General features: G+C 39.5%; 1 protein-coding gene across 2 annotated transcripts in view; it reads left to right on the top strand.

Annotated features, from left to right (window-relative positions):
- The window catches only part of CDH23 (cadherin related 23), a 1802240-nt gene that overhangs the window by 1749370 nt on the left and 33782 nt on the right, over positions 1-19088 (top strand). For both annotated transcript variants that reach the window (XM_073685852.1, XM_073685853.1), the window contains 8 exons: positions 4622-4885; positions 5861-6022; positions 7211-7467; positions 10989-11086; positions 11441-11561; positions 13974-14053; positions 14681-14721; positions 16618-16678. In XM_073685852.1, the coding sequence (XP_073541953.1) occupies positions 4622-4885; positions 5861-6022; positions 7211-7467; positions 10989-11086; positions 11441-11561; positions 13974-14053; positions 14681-14721; positions 16618-16678 (1084 nt within the window). The remainder of the gene's footprint in view (positions 1-4621; positions 4886-5860; positions 6023-7210; positions 7468-10988; positions 11087-11440; positions 11562-13973; positions 14054-14680; positions 14722-16617; positions 16679-19088) is intronic.

Raw genomic sequence — 19088 nt, 5'->3', positions numbered from 1 at the left:
AGTCATTACAAACAGAGTGATCTATTTCAAGTGTTTATTTCTGTTAATGTCGATGATTATGGCTTACAGCCAATGAAAACACAAAAGTCATTATCTCAGTAAATTAGAATAATTAACAAAAAACACCTGCAAAGGCTTCCCACGTGTTTAAAAAGGTCCCTTAGTCTGTTTCAGTAGGCTCCACAATCATGGGGAAGACTTCTAACTTGACAGATGTCCAGAAGGCAGTCATTGAAGCACTCCACAAGGAGGGTAAGCCACAAAAGGTCATTGCTAAAGAAGCTGGGTGTTTACAGAGTGCTGTATCCAAGCATATTAATGGAAAGTTGAGTAAAAGGAAAATGGTATAAATGTGGTATAAAAAAGTGCACAAGCAATCGGGATAACCACAGCCTTGAAAGGATTCTTAAGAAAACGCCATTCAAAAATTTGGGGGAGATTCACAAGGAGTGGACTGCTGCTGGAGTCATTGCTTCAAGAGCCACCACACACAGACGTATCCAGGACATGGGGCTACAAGTGTCGCATTCCTTGTGTCAAGCCACTCATGACCAATAGACAACGCCAGAAGTGTCTTACCTGGGCCAAGGAGAAAAAGACCTGGACTGTTGCTCAGTGGTCAAGGTGTTGTTTTCAGATGAAAGTAAATTTTGCATTTCATTTGGAACAAGGTCCCAGAGTCTGGAGGAAGAGTGGAGAGGCACACAATCCAAGCTGCTTGAGGTCTAGTGTGAAGTTTCCACAATCAGTGATGGTTTGGGGATCCATGTCATCTGCTGGTGTAGGTCCACTTTGTTTTATCAAGACCAAAGTCAGCGCAGCCGTCTATCAGGAAATTTTAGAGCACTTCATGCTTCCCTCTGCCGACAAGCTTTTTGGAGATGGAAATTTCATTCTCCAGCAGGACTTGGCACCTCTCCACACTGCCAAAAGTACCAATACCTGGTTTATAAGCAACAGTATCACTGTACTTGATTGGCCTGCAAACTCGCCTGACCTTAACTCCATAGAGAATCTATGGGGTATTGTCAAGAGGAAGATGAGTTACCAGACCCAACAATGCAGATGAGCTGAAGGCTGCTGTCAAAGCAACCTGGGCTTCCATAACACCTCAGCAGTGCCACAGGCTGATCGCCTCCATGCCACGCCGAATTGATGCAGTAATTGATGCAAAAGGAGCCCCAACCAAGTATTGAGTGCATTTACTGAACATACATTTCAGTTGGCCAACATTTCGGATTTTAAAAACATTTTTCAAGCTGTTGCTATAAAGTATTCTAATTTACTGAGATAATGACATTTGCGTTTTCATTGGCTATAAGCCATAATCATCAACATTAGCAGAAATAAACACTTGAAATAGATCACTCTGTTTGTAATGACTCTATATAATATCTGAGTTTCACTTTTTGTATTGAAGAACTGAAATAAATTAACTTTTTGATAATATTCTAATTTTGTGAGAAGCACTTGTACCTGTCAGTAAAGTGTGGTACTTTTTAACTGTGTCATTTCCAATGTGCACAGCTTTGAGGGTATTCTCAACAGTGGTGGCCAAAAGTATTGGCACCCCTGCAATTCTGTCAGATAATACTCAGTTTCTTCCTCAAAAATTATTGCAATCACAAATTCTTTGGTATTATTATCTTCATTTAATTTGTCTTCAATGAAAAAACACAAAAAGAATTGTCCTAAAGCCAAATTGGATACAATTCCACACCAAACCTAAAAAAGGGGGTGGACAAAAGTATTGGCACTGTTTGAAAAATCATGTGATGCTTCTCTAATTCGTGTAATTAACAGCACCTGTAACTTACCTGTGGCACCTAACAGGTGTTGGCAATAACTAAATCACACTTGCAGCCTGTTAACATGGATTAAAGTTGACTCAACCTCTGTCCTGTGTCCTTGTGTGTACCACATTGAGCATGGAGAAAAGAAAGAAGACCAAAGAACTGTCTGAGTACTTGAGAAACCAAATTATGAGGAAGCATGAGCAATCTCAAGGCTACAAGTCCATCTCCAAAGACCTGAATGTTCCTGTGTCTTCCGTGCGCAGTGTCATCAAGAAGTTTAAAGCCCATGGCACTGTGGCTAACCTCCCTAGATGTGGACGGAAAAGAAAAATTGACGAGAGATTTCAACGGAAGATTGTGCGGATGGTGGATAAAGAACCTCAGCTAACATCCAAACAAGTTCAAGCTGCCCTGCCGTCCGAGGGTACAACAGTGTCAACCCGTACTATCCGTCGGCATCTGAATGAAAAGGGACTGTATGGTAGGATACCCAGGAAGACCCCACTTCTTACCCCGAGACATAAAAAAGCCAGGCTGGAGTTTGCCAAAACTTACCTGAGAAAGCCTAAAACGTTTTGGAAGAATGCTCTCTGGTCAGATGAGACAAAAGTAGAGCTTTTTGGGAAAAAGCATCAACATAGAGTGTACAGGAAAAAAAAAGAGGCATTCAAAGAAAAGAACACGGTCCCTACAGTCAAACATGGCCGAGGTTCCCTGATGTTTTGGGGTTGCTTTGCTGCCTTTGGCACTGGACTGCTTGACCGTGTGCATGGCATTATGAAGTCTGAAGACTACCAACAAATTTTGCAGCATAATGTAGGGCCCAGTGTGAGAAAGCTGGGTCTCCCTCAGAGGTCATGGGTCTTCCAGCTGGACAATGACCCAAAACACACTTCCAAAAGCACTATAAAATGGTTTGAGAGAAAGCACTGGAGACTTCTAAGGTGGCCAGCAATGAGTCCAGACCTGAATCCCATAGAACACCTGTGGAGAGATCTCAAAATGGCAGTTTGGAGAAGGCACCCTTCAAATATCAGGGACCTGGAGCAGTTTGCCAAAGAAGAATGGTCTACAATTCCAGCAGAGCATTGTAAGAAACTCATTGATGGTTACCGGAAGCGGTTGTTCGCAGTTATTTTGGCTAAAGGTTGTGCAACCAAGTATTAGGCTGAGGGTGCCAATACTTTTGTCTGGCCCATTTTTGGAGTTTTGTGTGAAATGATCAATGATTTGATTTTTGCTTCATTCTCTTTTGTGTTTTTCCTTGCAAGCAAATTAAATGAAGATAATAATACCAAAGAATTTGTGATTGCAATCATTTTCAGGAAGAAACTGAGTATTATCTGACAGAATTGCAGGCGTGCCAATACTTTTGGCCACCACTGTATACCACTTCTTCATACACACTAGGAACTTGGAACCCTGATTGTTAGGATTATGTAGTTCACATTGGTTGGACCACCCCCCTTGATCATACATTTATTATCTATCATGTGGATAGGCATGAAATGTGTTTAATGGGAAAACCCCTTAAAGATATGTCAGTCTCCATTGAAATGCAAGCTTCCACAGTTTACACGAATGTGCCCCTACTACTACCATCGAAAAAATAAAAACTGTATAATAGAAGATAAATCAAACCACCTTGGAGTTTCTGATGATCAGCTTATCATTAGAAGATCTGTTCTACAACTATGCCTCTTAGGTCCATCTTTGTTTGTTAATGCCCTTTTATAATGCAAGGCTCTGGCACTGGCAGCACCAAACAGCCGCCCATTGGTAAACATTTGCCTATCATGGGGTCCTTTGGTAGGCTGTTCACAAGGCAGACTGCAGTAAACAATGTGCACTGAGTGATTTTTAATAGATCGCTCGGCGAACCCAGGCTGCCATTGTTCTCAGCAGTGCAAGTCCATTTTACACAGTATGATGCACCGCTGAGAACAATGATCTTATGTTCTGTGCAAAATATCATTTCGCCCAATGAACAAGCGTTTTGCTCATTAATCAGGTGACTGCTTACACTGTAAGATTATCAAGAAAAGAGCATTCTTCATTTTTCAGTGTAAATGCAACTTGACAAGCGCTTTTAACTGGTTACAATAATGTACATTGGAGAAAATATCATTGAGAGCAGGACTGTTGAGAAAGTGCAAAAAGTAAAACACTCCAAAGAAGTGATCCACTTATCAGCTACCTATGTAGTCTTGGCCAAAGATCCAAAAGATTGTCAGGTGGAATGCCTGAATAATGAAGCTGTTTTGTATGTAAATAGCATTGTTTTTCATGTATTGAATTTATCCAGCATTCACACAAATATCGAAAAGCACACCATTATTACAAAAAATATTTAAAATCCAATATAGTCACATTACTGTGACAAAATTTTAAAAATATCTAGAGGCTTCAACTAAAAAATCTCAGAGGTTTGAAACCCGTAACATGAAATATATTGTTTCATTTTTTGCACAGTAATATTTTTCTAGGTTGGATTGTAAATATTTTTTGTAATGAAGGTGGGCTTTCTACTATTGTTGGAAATGCTGGATAACTTTCTTACACGAACAATATGTAAAATGATTGCACATGCTCCATAAGAAAATGTATATTAGGCTACTGTATGTTCATATGGTCATATAACTTCTCAGACCAGTCATGTCTGCAAATTGCAGATGTACCTGGGTTAATGAGCAGCTCTGTGTACTCGTCCACATCTTGGGCGAATGTAAGAGCTCTCCGCTATTAAAACCAGCATTATTTGAACTTTTTTGACTTTTGTTTCAATGGTAATATTGTGGAGTGAACATCTTATTTTTCATTTCTAGCTGGCAATGAGGAAAGCAATTTCCAGCTAATTCCAGAAGGAAAGCTCACTGTTCTGAAGAACTTAGATCGAGAGAAGAATCCATATTATACTCTGATAGTAAAAGCATCAAGCAACAGGAATTGGTCAGCCCGTAAAGCAATGAGGGCTGCAAAAATTCAAAGTTTTGATCCCAGCACAGACTCTACATTGCAAGAAGTGAGAATATTCCTTGAAGACATTAATGACCAGCCTCCAAAATTTACAAAATCTGAGTATACTACAGGTAAAACTGAAGAATGATAATAAGATTTACACTGGGAAGCATTTGAAGGTCCCCATACACACTTATATGCATTTAATATGTTTGGGGAATACTAATTCTTCCTGGATGAGACATAAATGGATTAGGCATGTTGAATATAAGTATGAGCCCATAGGCGTTTCGCCATCAGTGGTGTCTGGCAATGGCTTAGTCCAATCTCCCTGTAGAGAACACAAACATCAATGTGTATTAGGGGGTTGGGAGAAATCTCTGTCAGCTACACACTGTCTAAGGTGTAGGGGCACCTTCAGGTTATAGCTAGATGGTGTGTCGGTGGTGCAGCATGGACAAAGCTCTGCCCACTTACGCCGGGCCAATAACCACATGATTGTAAAATAAAATTGTGTGGCAATTGGCTATTATGATATGCAGAGTTTTGGCCACACTTGGACAACTGCACCCTCTAGCCCTAAACTCTGTCCCAAAGGTGTCAATTAATTACAACTAATTGGGTGTGTGATTTATTATATGCCAAGTGTTTAAAGCATTTTATTCTGCAGGGCCATAAAAACATGGCACTGCAGCAGTGTTCTCCAACTCTAGTCTTCAAGAGCCACCAACAGATAATTTTTCCAGGTTTTCCTTAAAATTCCCCAAGTGATAATTCCATCACTTGTACAATACTAAGGAAATCCTGAAAACATGATCTGTTAGTGGCTCTTGAGGACTTGAGTTGGGGAATGCTGCTTTACACAATAGTGGCTGCATAAAGTACTCTAAAGCTGTAAAGCAGGCACAAAAACCAGCAAAAAATCCAAATCTTATTTTTTTCTGCCTCTTTATTCTCACTAAATGAGGGCTGTGTATATAAATTATAAGTCATATTGTTCAATAGTAAGTAACACATCTTACTACATCATTACTAAAACATTTTCACATATTTTTTAAGAGCGTAAAAACAGTTTACTTCTTGTAATTTGTGATCTTTTGTTTCAGGTGTTGCGACTGATGCTAAAGTGGGTTCGGACCTGATAAAAGTTGTGGCCCTTGATGCAGATGTGGGAAACAACAGTTTAGTTTTCTATACCATTCTCGGAATCCAGTACATCAAGCACAACTCAAATAATTCTGAGGCAGTGAAAAATATATTTGTGATAGGTAACAATGTGTTATTCTTTATCATTGGCAATCATAGACTAGAGATGATATCAATCAGACTGAAAATAGACACAAAGCATTAATGCATAGTTCCAACTTACATACCGAAAGTTCTTAGAGGAAATAAGTGGATCACCGATAATGTATCCTATAAGCAGCTGGAAAGATTAGTTAGCTAATGGCCCTTGACATGATTTTCATTATAGAAATTATCTGGAACTTGGTCTTGCTGTGGCTCGTTACTTGCACTGCATGTACAACATTGTACATCAAACTCATTTTATTGCCAAAAAGCCAAAATTTGACCTTTTTAACTCTGTTTATTGCGGTGATTTAGAGATTGTACATTGTTAAAGTAAATTAGTGTCTCTTGGTACAGGTTATTATAAAGAGACAAACTGTCTGAACTCACCTTCCCTTGGTCCACCAGCGTCTCTCTGCTGCTGCATCCAGAGTTTGGCATTGGCCGCAGTGCTGACGTCACGTCAATAGCATGGTATCAATCAGTGCACTCAGCAGCTCTGAAGGGGGCATTTTGTGAACACTGCCAGAGCCGCTGAGCTCACGGATTGGCTGCTGCACTGTTGAAGTACGTCAGTACAGCAGTCAATGTCAAACACCGGGAGAATCGGCGGAGACTTGCTGGTGGACCCGGGAAAAGTGAGTATAGCACGATTTGTTTCTTTATAATAAACTGCAGCTGGGGACATTCATTTTCTAAAAGGGAACGACCCCTTTAAATAAAAAAGACCTATGGTCATCAATTTCAACCAAGGTATTGGAAAGAACAAGGATGAAGGGAAGGAGCATGGCTGAACTTTAAAACTTTGTTTTCCCCTATTGATGTAGAGAATAGAATAAATACAAATGTCATAAACTAATTTGCCCTAAAAAGTAACATTTCCCTCTGATCCCAAGTGGCTTTCGGACTTAATCAGAATTCAAAGCAATAATTCTCTATATTTTACAAGTGATAATGTTAATTTCTTCTAGTAAATTATCTACAATCAGAAAAACATCTCACCACTGAGGTGTGTTGTACAATTACTCATCACTGAATTTTGTGGATATGTAGGTAAAATAAGAAAAGTTTTCAAAGTGTTGCCATTCTCTTTTAGGAACCATTTATGTAATGCCAGTTTCTATGCTAATATCAGTTAATTAAAAATATGATTTGTGTCTTCCCAGGTAATGTTGATGGTATTATTCGAACCTTTGACTTATTTACTGCCTACAGCCCAGGGTATTTTGTGGTGGACGTCATGGCTTCTGATCTGGCTGGACACAATGACACTGCTGTTGTTGGTATTTATATTTTACGAGATGACCAACGCTTAAAGATAGTAATTAATGAGATTCCAGATCGTGTGCGTGAGTTTGAGGAGGAATTTATACGCCTACTGTCCAACATAACAGGAGCCATTGTCAATACTGATGATGTACAGGTAACAATTATAATGCCATTGTCAGGAGTGTAAATCTGTTAGATCTGTTAGACCTTTCACTATTAGATTTGGCTTAAGATCAAACCGAGATCAAAGATAACTTTCACCTTCAATGGGGGGTATGGAGTTCAAGCAAAATCCCCATGTTTTATTTCCAAAGTAGTTTCTAATAGTAACTGCAGACAGCTTCCAAAACTATTTCCAACTCAACATACCAGATTAGATGATACAAGTGTATGGAATGAGGTAACACATACATCAAAGCCGTTCCCGGCTCAGAAATTGGCGAATCCTCGCAGCGCACAGTCCGTGCACTGGGGGAATTAATATGTCTACAGTTACAACAGAGTGACTGCAGACTTATCAATTTAGAGTGGACAACCCCTTTAAGTTTAGCAGATACTATATAAAACAGATTGCCACATAGGACTGAATGCATCAAAAGTTGTAGAATCAAAAGGAGAAAGTGAGAAATTATGCTTACCTCCTTAAGTAATGTAGAAGTCATAAAAAAAGCAAATAGATTTGGAGGAAGGTGCCATTTTCATAGAGTTGTCACCAAGCATCAAAGACCATTACCATCTCAATAGAAGACTATGGAGAAAAGCAAGAAGACTGTGACCCAGCTCTTTGGAAACCATGGTTGTGGGACCATGGCTTTACTAGATCTTAAACAATAGAACACCTTTTGAAGTTACGCTACCTCTTCATCATATAAATGAGATGCATAGAGAAATGGTTACATACCGTACTATTTCTGCTACAATTGTACCAAGCAACGATAAACTCATTTTGGTGACATTTTTGTATTTAAATTACAATGTTATGATCTGTACGCATCTCACTTACATTTACAGTTGTGCTCAAAAGTTTACATACCCCGGCAGAATTTTTCCTTTCTTGGCCTTGTTTCAGAGAATATGAATGATAACAAAATACCTTTTTCTCCACTCATGGTGATTGGTTGGGTGAAGCCATTTATTGTCAAACTACTGTGTTTTCTCTTTTTAAATCTTAATGACAACCAAAAAATCCAAATGACCCTGATCAAAAGTTCACATACCTCAGTTCTTAAAACTGTATATTGCCCCCTCTAACATCAATGACAGCTTGAAGTCTTTTTTGGCAGTTGTGGATGAGGTTCTTTATTTTCTCAGATGGTAAAGCTGACCATTCTTCTTGGCAAAAAGCCTCCAGTTCCTGTAAATTCCTGGGCTGTCTAGCATGAACTGCGTGCTTGAGATCTCCCCAGAGTGGCTCAATGATATTGAAGTCAGGAGACTGAGATGGCCACTCCAGAACCTTCACTTTGTTCTGCTATAGCCAATGACGGATTGACTTGGCCTTGTGTTTTGGATCGTTGTCATGTTGGAATGTCCAAGTACGTCCCATGCGCAGCTTCTGGGCTGATGAGTGCAAATTTGCCTCCAGTATTTGCTGATAACGTGCTGCATTCATCTTTCCTTCAAAGTTTACCAAGTTTCCTGTGCCTTTGTAGCTCACACATCCCTAAAACATCAGCGATCCACCTTCGTGCTGTTCTGTAGGAATGGTGTTCCTTTCATCACAGGCCTTGTTGACCTCTCTCCAAATGTAACGTTTATCGTTGTGGCCAAAAAGTTCAATTTTGGTCTCATCACTCCAAATTACCTTGTTCCAGAAGTTTTGAGGCTTGTCTCTGTGCTGTTTGGCGTATTGTAGGCAAGATACTTTGTGGCATTTGCGCAGTAATGGCTTTCTTCTGGCGACTAGACCATGCAGCCCATTTTTCTTCAAGTGCCCTCCTTATTGTGCATCTTGAAATAGCCACACCGCTAGTTTTCAGAGAGTACTGAATTTCAGCTGATGTTATTTGTGGGTTTTTTCTTTGCATCCCGAAACAGTTTTCCTGGCAGTTGTGGCCGAAATTTTTGTTGGTCTATCTGACCGTGGTTTGGTTTTTACAGAGCCCCTGATTTTCCATTTGTTAATCACAGTTTCAACGCTGCTGACTGGCATTATCAATTCCTTGGATATCTTTTTGTATCCCTTTCCTGTGTTATACAGTTCAAAGACCTTTTCCCGTAGATCTGTTGACAATTCTTTTGCTTTCCCCATGACTCACAATCCAGAAACGTCAGTGGCTGGATGAAAGATGCAAGAGTCTGTCTGGATCCCAGAAACTCACTCAGCTTTTATGCACACACACTGATTACAAGCAAACAGGTCACAGGTGAGGTTGTTACCTTTAGTAGCCATTCAAACCCATTTGTGTCAAATTCTGAGCATGTTATCAGGCCAAAATCACCAGGGTATGTGAACTTTTGATCAGGGTCATTTGGATGTTTTTGTTTGTCATTAAAATTTAAAAAGAGAAAACACAGTAGGTTGACAATAAATGGCTTCACCAACCAATAACCATGAGTGGAGAAAAAGTTATTTGTTATCATTCATATTCTCTGATACAAGGCCAAGAAAGGAAAAATTCTGCCGGGGTATTTAAACTTTTGACTTCTGATGTTGGAAGAATTCATGAAACACGATAAGACAGTTACAGTTAGGGCTCTCCCACACGACCACATAGCATGGCCGAGTGTTTTATCAGATAATACTCAGCCCAATGTTATAGTATGGGGCAGAGCAGATATGCATTTTTTTGTCACGCTGATTCAGCATGAGAAAACAATTGTCGCATGCTGCGGGTGCATCCAATTGAATCGCACTCACCCATTCAAGTCTATGGATGCGTGTGAAACATCAGATTAGACTCTGATGTCATCCTAGTGCAGTCTGTTGTACATGCACAGAGACAATGGAGAAGATGGAGAAATTAATTTCTCCATCTTCTCTGCACCTGTGCTGTGATTTTCTCATGCGAGAGAATCAGATCACACTCGGATAACACTCAGCTGAGTGTCATTAGTATAATCGGCCCGATTCTCTCGCATGATAGAATATACGCCAGTGCAAGCGAACCCTTAAGGGAAGACTCAAGATCTAGCACAGGTTAAATCCAAAAGAGAAAACAATAAAAAGACTTTATTTCCCACATAAAGGGTAACAATTATGAGAAGTTTTATGTAATGTGAAGTATTCAGTCTTAGATTGAGTCAAATACACGACTGAGACTATAGAAAGTGTGAGAAAAAAAAGGGAAAACCATAGAGTATGTAAAAAGAAAAAAAGAGAAAATCATAATAGTTGCTAAGGTTTTCTGTTGGCTTGAACATTTCTGTTATTGTTCCCATATTGTTCACACTTATGTAGTTTCATACATTTACAGTTTTCATAACTTTAAATAGGAATATTTTTAAAAAATGACTCCATTTCCAATATTTCTAACTGGTTAGGAAATTATTTGCTTTATAAAATCTACTCTTTCAGGAATTTTAAAAGCATTGTCTATAGCAACCCGTTCGTATTTTAGTTTCTGTACTGCAATGAGAAAAATTGAACTCTGAGTGCTAAAGCAACAAGGGCAATTTTCCTAAGAAGTCATTTTGACACTTTATGCTCAATTTAACAACAATATTTTTCTACAGTTCCATGTAGATAAAAAAGGCAGAGTGAATTTTGCACAGACCGACATGCTGATTCATGTAGTGAACCGTGACACCAACAGAATTCTCGATGTTGAGCGGTAGGTTATTAAGATGTGCTGTATTTTTTACACATTATATATGTTTTCTACCCATTGGATACTTTCTAATTGTTTTGCTATTAGTATAGTTAATTTTGTATTTCACTTTAATTCTGGATAATAAGAAAAAGCAGGATGGACTTTAATAATGTGTATGCAGGCCAAATGTTCCACTATATTAGACAACCGAAGATAAAAGGTTTTCTGTACATCCCTAACAACCTACTGAAAGTGCAGTTATCATACCTATAAACTTAGGTAAAATCATGTGAGCAGTGGAGAACAAAATTGCTGATTTTTCCTAAAGTACATTACAGTTATTATTCAGTAAGTACAAATCATGTTCTCTTTAAGGGTTATACAGATGATTGATGAAAATAAAGAACAGTTGCGTAATCTCTTTCGCAATTACAATGTCATGGATGTCCAACCAGCCACTGCTCCCCGTGCTACAGAGGACCTGTCTGCTTTACAGGTACAATCCTAATATTATTGTATATTTAATGGTATAGTATTAGTGTAATAGTCTTATATTACTGTGATTTCCTGCAATTTCTTCTCAAATAACATCATTATGCATAGCATATTCATAATTCACTGTGCCCCAAATCTGCATAAATGTCAGGCATCCGGTGTTCAAATGGTTGAGATTGCATTGTGAATGCTTATTGCATAGATATCATTATTTTTTCTTTTTCATCTTCTTCATCTATCTTCTTAGTCTTCTCCCTCTCTCTCCTTCCTCCTCTTCTTCTTCCTCTTCAAATATTTTAGTGAATTAAGATGCAGTATAATTAATCTGAGTTTGACTACATCAAAATCTTTGTAGATTAAAAATAACATGACGACATGTACAGTAGCAACCAAAAGTTTTGCATTTTTTTTAAAAGTGTGATTATTTCTGTCTGGTTGTTGTGATGCCATTTCCCTGGTGATGAATTGAAAGTGCATGAAATTGCTATCATGCAAGACCTTAATTTAACCAAAATGCTTTTGAATATAGTTATGGTCATTTAATTATAGAAAGCTGACTGCCAAAAGTTTTGCATATACTATATATTGATCACAACATAGAAAGTAGTACATTGTTTACAATGCCTTAACTTAGCATTTTGTAGCATAACCTCTTGATTTAATTACTGTTCCACACTGAGGGGGCATTGAAGCCACTAGGGTATTCAAGACATCTTGAGGGATCTTGCTCCACTCCATTTGAAAATCTGAAAATAATTTATATTTATTGCTATAAGTACGGACCCCAACTCATTGCCCTAACTCATCCTAAAGGTGCTCTATAGGGTGTAAATTAGGTGATTGGCTTGCCCATTGCAACAGGCAAACATCTTTCTTTGCTAACCAATGTTTGACTAAATTGGATGTGTGCTTAGGATCATTGTCTTGCTGGAATTTCCATCCCTTGACTACTTTGGTTTTACCATGTGGCAACATTACATTCTCCAGTTTATGCTTGTACATGGTAGCATTTATATTTCCATCAATTCTATGCAGAGGGCCAATGGCAGATGCAGAAAAGCAGCCCCAAACCATGACATTGCCACCACCATGATTCACTGTAGGTGTTTGGTATCTTACATCATTACATTTTCCAGTTGGGCGGTTTATATAGTGCTGCCATCACTACCAAACAGATTGAACTTAGATTCATCTGACTACAACACCTTAGAACAATCTGTCTGTTCCCATTGGCTGTGTTCTTTGGCAAACTCAAGTTGGACCTCCGGTTCTTTGTAGAGATGAAAGGCTTCTTGACTGGAACTCGTGCATTCAACCCTACTGGTCTTAGCCGTCGCACCACAGTTTGGCGACTCACTTTGACCCCATTTTCTTCATTCATTTCATGCGAAATCTGTACAGCACTTTTATGGACATCAGATACTGACTTTTCCATAATAATGTGATCAACTCTAGAGGACGTTTTCCGTGGTCGTCCACTTCTAGGTTTGTCAGCTGTTCCATAATGTTCTTTTTCTTTCTTTAATAAACATGACACTTGACTCTGAGAATAGTTGAATTCCATAGCTACCTCTTTTTGGCTTTTGCCTGACTTCACTCTCAGAATAATAAGCTTCCTGACATCTGATGAGAAAATTTGCTTTGTCTTTGCAATGTTTTAACCTAAAAATGCACACATAAAAAAATGTAGGCAAAATTTGATTACCCATGACAAAATATGCCAAACATTTGGCCCAGCAAATGTAGAAAACTAACACATAAAGGGATAAAGCAATGTCAAATACAATTTTCTTCCTTTATAGCTGACAACCATTTGCTTCCGGTTTACTAAAATCACCAGGAAAATGGCATCACAACAACCAGACAGAAGTAATCACACTTTAATAAAAAAATGCAAAACATTTTGTCACCAATGTGACCATCATGGAGACCCTGTAAGCTTCTTGGGAATCTAAAAAAAATCACTACCCAGTGAAATACTTATGTATGTAATTATGTATGACCTGTAGTAGAAAAAATCTGAATGAATTGCCAAAAGTATTCTACTAAATAATGCCTCTTGAAAAATGTTTTTTTGATTGGCAGCATACTTCAGGGCAGCATGGTAGCTCAGTGGTCATCACTGTTGCTTTGCCGCATTGGAGTGCTGGGTTCAAATCCCACCAAGGACAACATCTGTAAGGAGTTTGTATGTTCTCCTCGTGTTTGCGTGGGTTTCCTCCCACGTTCCAAAGACATACTGATAGGGAATCTAGATTGTGAGCCTCAATGGGGACAGTGAAGATAATGTTTGTAAAGCACTGTGGAATTAATGGCACTATATAAGCAATGCATAATAAATACAATAAATAAATGCTTCGTCAACCAATCTATATGACTTTGCTGTAATCTTTTATAACTATTGTCTCTGCAGATGGCAATCATTATATTGGCTATCCTCCTGTTCTTGGCTGCCATGTTGTTTATCTTTATGAACTGGTACTATCGAACTGTGTAAGTACATCACAAAATTCTTCTTTTTCTAATAGTGTACTCGATCTAATATTGTAGTAAAATATTAGCAGTATTTTTCAATTTATGTATGAGGAACATCTCAAGGTGGTCCTGGTTTATTATTTGTAGGACTTCCAAATGGATAACTACAGTATATTTTTATGGAGGTTCCTCCTGAGTGGCTGTGGCCACTTTTATTATTCATTGTATGCCTTATGATGGAAATTGCACAGGTTAAAAAGCTGCATCTAAAATTGTGTCAAATGTTGGGAACATTTTCATTTCAATAAAGAAAAAAAAACTAGAAAAGTGGTCTTGGTCAACCTATAAACTTACTTTTAGCCTCATTTAGCAAACGACAAGGTTAAAAATGTCACACACGTTAGCACTGTAAAGGTAAGGCTGCTCAGTGTAGACAAAAAAAAAACTGAGTCAGACATTTCTAATTGTACCTGATTTGTAAAGAGGTGTGTACCTTTTGGGATGAATACATCGGAACGTGACAAATAATTGTTTTCAATATTCTATAGTATTCAGAAATAGTAAAGTCTGTTTCTGTTTGCTGGAAAATTGCTATCTATATAGTGGAACTACTCAGTTATTTTCCTTTTTTACTGAATTCCGCAGACACAAAAGGAAGTTGAAAGCAATAGTGGCTGGATCAACAGGTAAGTTCCACTTATGTTATTAGTATATTATTGGTGTTAGGCGCTTTTTCTGGAACTAATATATTTTCCTAATTAAAGCAAGTGTCATTGCTGTTTGGTTCTAGTAGCATGGCCTTCTCTTACATTCTCTTTCTATACTGTATACAGCTCTATATATTGACTTGCAGATGTAATCATATATGTCAGTATGTTCCTTGGTTGAGCATACATGGAAACTTTACTTTGTTGAGCTTAAAACATAAATCCACATAAAACATAAATCCATGCAATAATTATACAGTGCCTACAAGTAGTATTCAACCCCCTGCAGATTTAGCTGGTTGACACATGCGGAATTAACTTGGCATTGTGACATTTGTACTGTAGATCAGCCTGGAAGTGGGAAATGCACTGCAGCAAATTTTGTTTTTTTTTTTTTTTTAAAACGTTAAAAGTTAATTCAGAGTGTCATTTATTATTCAACCCCTCAAACCACAAGAATTCTGTTTGGTCCCCCTAAAGTATTAAGAAGTAGTTCAGGCACCAAGAATAATGAGCTTCACATGTGTGGATTAAAGATCTCTTTTGCCAGCCTTTTCTGACTATTTAAGACCCTCCCCAAACTTGTGAACAGCACTCAGACATGGTCAACATGGGAAAGACAAAGGAGCATTCCAAGGCCATCAGAGACAAGATCGTGGAGGGTCACAAGGCTGGCAAGGGGTACAAAACCCTTTCCAAGGAGTTGGGCCTACCTGTCTCCACTGTTGGGAGCATCATCCATAAGTGGAAGGCTTATGGAACTACTGTTAGCCTTCCACGGCCAGGACAGCCTTTGAAAGTGTCCTCCCGTGCCGAGGCCAGGCTTGTCCGAAGAGTCAAGGCTAACCCAAGGACAACAAGGAAGGAGCTCCGGGAAGATCTCATGGCAGTGGGGACATTGGTTTCAGTCAATACCATAAGTAACGTACTCCACCGCAATGGTCTCCGTTCCAGACGAGCCCGTAAGGTACCTTTACTTTCAAAGCGTCATGTCAAGGCTCGTCTACAGTTTGCTCATGATCACTTGGAGGACTCTGAGACAGACTGGTTCAAGGTTCTATGGTCTGATGAGACCAAGATCGAGATCTTTGGTGCCAACCACACACGTGACGTTTGGAGACTGGATGGCACTGCATACGACCCCAAGAATACCATCCCTACAGTCAAGCATGGTGGTGGCAGCATCATGCTGTGGGGCTGTTTCTCTGCCAAGGGGCCTGGCCATCTGGTCCGCATCCATGGGAAGATGGATAGCACGGCCTACCTGGAGATTTTGGCCAAGAACCTCCGCTCCTCCATCAAGGATCTTAAGATGGGTCGTAATTTCATCTTCCAACAAGACAACGACCCAAAGCACACAGCCAAGAAAACCAAGGCCTTGTTCAAGAGGGAAAAAGTCAAGGTGTTGGAGTGGCCTAGTCAGTCTCCTGACCTTAACCCAATTGAAAACTTGTGGAAGGAGCTCAAGAATAAAGTCCACATGAGACACCCAAAGAACCTAGATAACTTGGAGAAGATCTGCATGGAGGAGTGGGCCAAGATAACTCCACAGACCTGTGCCGGCCTGATCAGGTCTTATAAAAGACGATTATTAGCTGTAATTGCAAACAAGGGTTATTCCACAAAATATTAAACATAGGGGTTGAATAATAATTGACCCACACTTTTATGTTTAAAATTTAATAAAATTCAACTGAGCAGCATAACTTTTTGGTTTGTAAGATTTATGGTTCTGTTCATAAAACCTACTCTCGTTTGCAGTTTGAAGGCTCTAACTTATTTGCATCTTATCAAACCAGCTAAATCTGCAGGGGGTTGAATACTACTTGTAGGCACTGTATATAATGTAATCTTAATCAGATTCGTGTTTTTCAGGAAATAGAGGTTTTATGGATATCCTGGATATGCCCAATACCAATAAATACTCTTTTGAAGGGTGAGTTAAAAAGAAATTGCATTGTCTACTATAATAAAATCAGATTTAAAAAAAAGAGAAGAATCAATTTTTTTTCTCTTTTTTAATCTGTATGCAGTTTATTCTGTACTACTTTACCATTCTTTGCATTGCAGTCTAAGGCAATGTTCACACAGCGTCTTCTTCAGGCAAATTCAATAAACGCTAAAAATAGTCAACATATACACGCGCACGCACACACAGACACACACACAGACACACACACACTGTTCTCTGGAAGCTGCAGTTCTTGTTGTCTTTTTCTGAGTCAAAAGTGGATTGAAAACTAAAGGGAAGTATAAAATGAACTTTTTTTACTTTAATATTGGAGCAGATTTTACTCCAAAATTCACATAAAAAAACACTTCAACTAATCTTTGAATAAGATTATTTTTGATCTAGCAGGAAAACACACCTATAGTGCACATTTTTCTAATTTCTCCACATAGAAAAAGATGCAACAAATCAATTCTTGGGGCGTTACTGCCTGAAACACCACTTCAAATTTGACCACTAAAAAATGGCTCATGAACACAAATATCTTGAAAACTTCAGGCTGTATTCAAGGTGAATTTGAAGTGTTTTTTTATGTGTTTTTTGAAGGATTCCACTTCAAAATCCTCCACAAAAATCTTTGGAAACGTAACCTTAGGCCAGTTTCACACGTCCACATATCCCCAGTACCGGAAAAAACGGTACCGAAGATATCCGTGTCCCATGTGTCCGTGTGTGTTTTACTTGTTGCATTCGTATGCGGCACATGTGCCACATCAGGATCACACGGTCGGGCGCCTGGAAATCAGCGCTACAGTTAGTGTTGTTCCCAATGCCGGGTGCTGAACACTGTCCTCATCATGGTTTCCTGCCGGCACTGTGATCAGCACCAGCAGGGACCATGATGAGGGTAGTGGTAGTCTGATCCCGCAGTGTCCCCACCTGTAAAAATAAGAATAAAATAATAAAATCCATTTACTCACGCTGCTGCAGAGGAGGCGGGGAGAATGAGCCGCTCCGGAGCTGTGCGCAGTGAGTGACAGAACACCGTTCCTGAGCTGCAGCACCAGAGCAGCTCATTCTCCCTGGCTTCTCGGCAGCAGCGGTCACATGGATACAGCAGGGGACACCTAGGAGAGGGGAGTACATGGATTTTATTATTTTATTCTTATTTTTACAGGTGGGGACACCGGGATCAGACTACCACTACCCTCATCATGGTCCCTGCTGGTGCTGATCGCAGTGCCGGCAGGGAACCCTGATGAGATCATTGTGCAGCACCGGCCCTTGGGAACAGCGCCATTCTCAGGCGCTGGTACATGTCACATGGATGACACATGGATGTCATCCATGTGGTACGTTTTGCGGACCGTGTATCCACAAAAAAATGGACCTGTCTCCGTGTGGAGCACACGGATACACGGTCCGTGAAAACACACTGAGATGTGCACAGACCCATTCGTTTGAATGGATCTGCATTTGTCAATGTCTCCGGTATGTGTGGAAACTGTCACCACTCGTACTGGAGATATCTGTGAAAGAGCCCTTAGTCTGCAAAAATAAAGAAAAGAAACAGTAACGGCACTTCCCTGAATCTTTTGCTTTTATAATCCACAGAGAATAACGCACAGCAGTGAGAGGATTGCTGTCTCTATCCTATGGCCATATCGCGTCACTTATTCTTTCTCAAGGCATCATGGCGCTGCAATCCTCCCAAGAGACAGTGTTCAATGAAATAACATATCATCAATCACATTAACATTTAAAAACACATCTCAACCCATGTAAATGTTACTTTTCACCGTAGGATAACTACACATGGATCATACAGGATTATCATTCTATAGCACAAGATTCAGGAGTGGGTGATAAATGCAGAATTAATGACTTCTTTCTATTATGCTTTTTCTCTGATTGTTCCTCACCTGGTTTTAGCTCCCACTCCTGAGAAACAATACTGATAGTGGGGCCGTGACCTAACATACATTGTAGTGGTGTAGTTGTAGAAAATTTAATTTTAAATCCATAAGCAAATGAGGATGCTTTGGTGCTAATGACTTTGTGCCAGATTACGCCCATATCTAGCACTGTCCCTGAGTGTGATTCACAGTGCTCACTTTCTCACAGCGAGCGCTGCCTAAACTAAAATTCCTGTTCCTGCACTTGCGCACTAACACTGGAGGAGCCAATGGGCGTGCTCACAGTGACAGTGTAAGTGCGCACCCAGTGTGTATGTGGACACATAATACATTGATGTCTAGTTTCTACCAAACTCTGGCCGCTGCATACTACACCCAGGATTGTAGCAAGCAAACAGCTTTAGAGAGGAGCTGGAGATCAGAGTGTGCATGTGAGAAAGCAAGCACTGTCAATCAAGCTCAGGAAAGGTGTTAGATAT

Source organism: Phyllobates terribilis, unplaced genomic scaffold (assembly GCF_046119375.1).
Source record: "Phyllobates terribilis strain yellow unplaced genomic scaffold, ASM4611937v1 Scaffold_5__5_contigs__length_657084704, whole genome shotgun sequence".
In the NCBI taxonomy this organism is placed as follows: domain Eukaryota; kingdom Metazoa; phylum Chordata; class Amphibia; order Anura; family Dendrobatidae; genus Phyllobates; species Phyllobates terribilis.
Note: the sequence above shows the minus strand (reverse complement) of the source record. Positions and strands in the feature narration are given on the sequence as shown.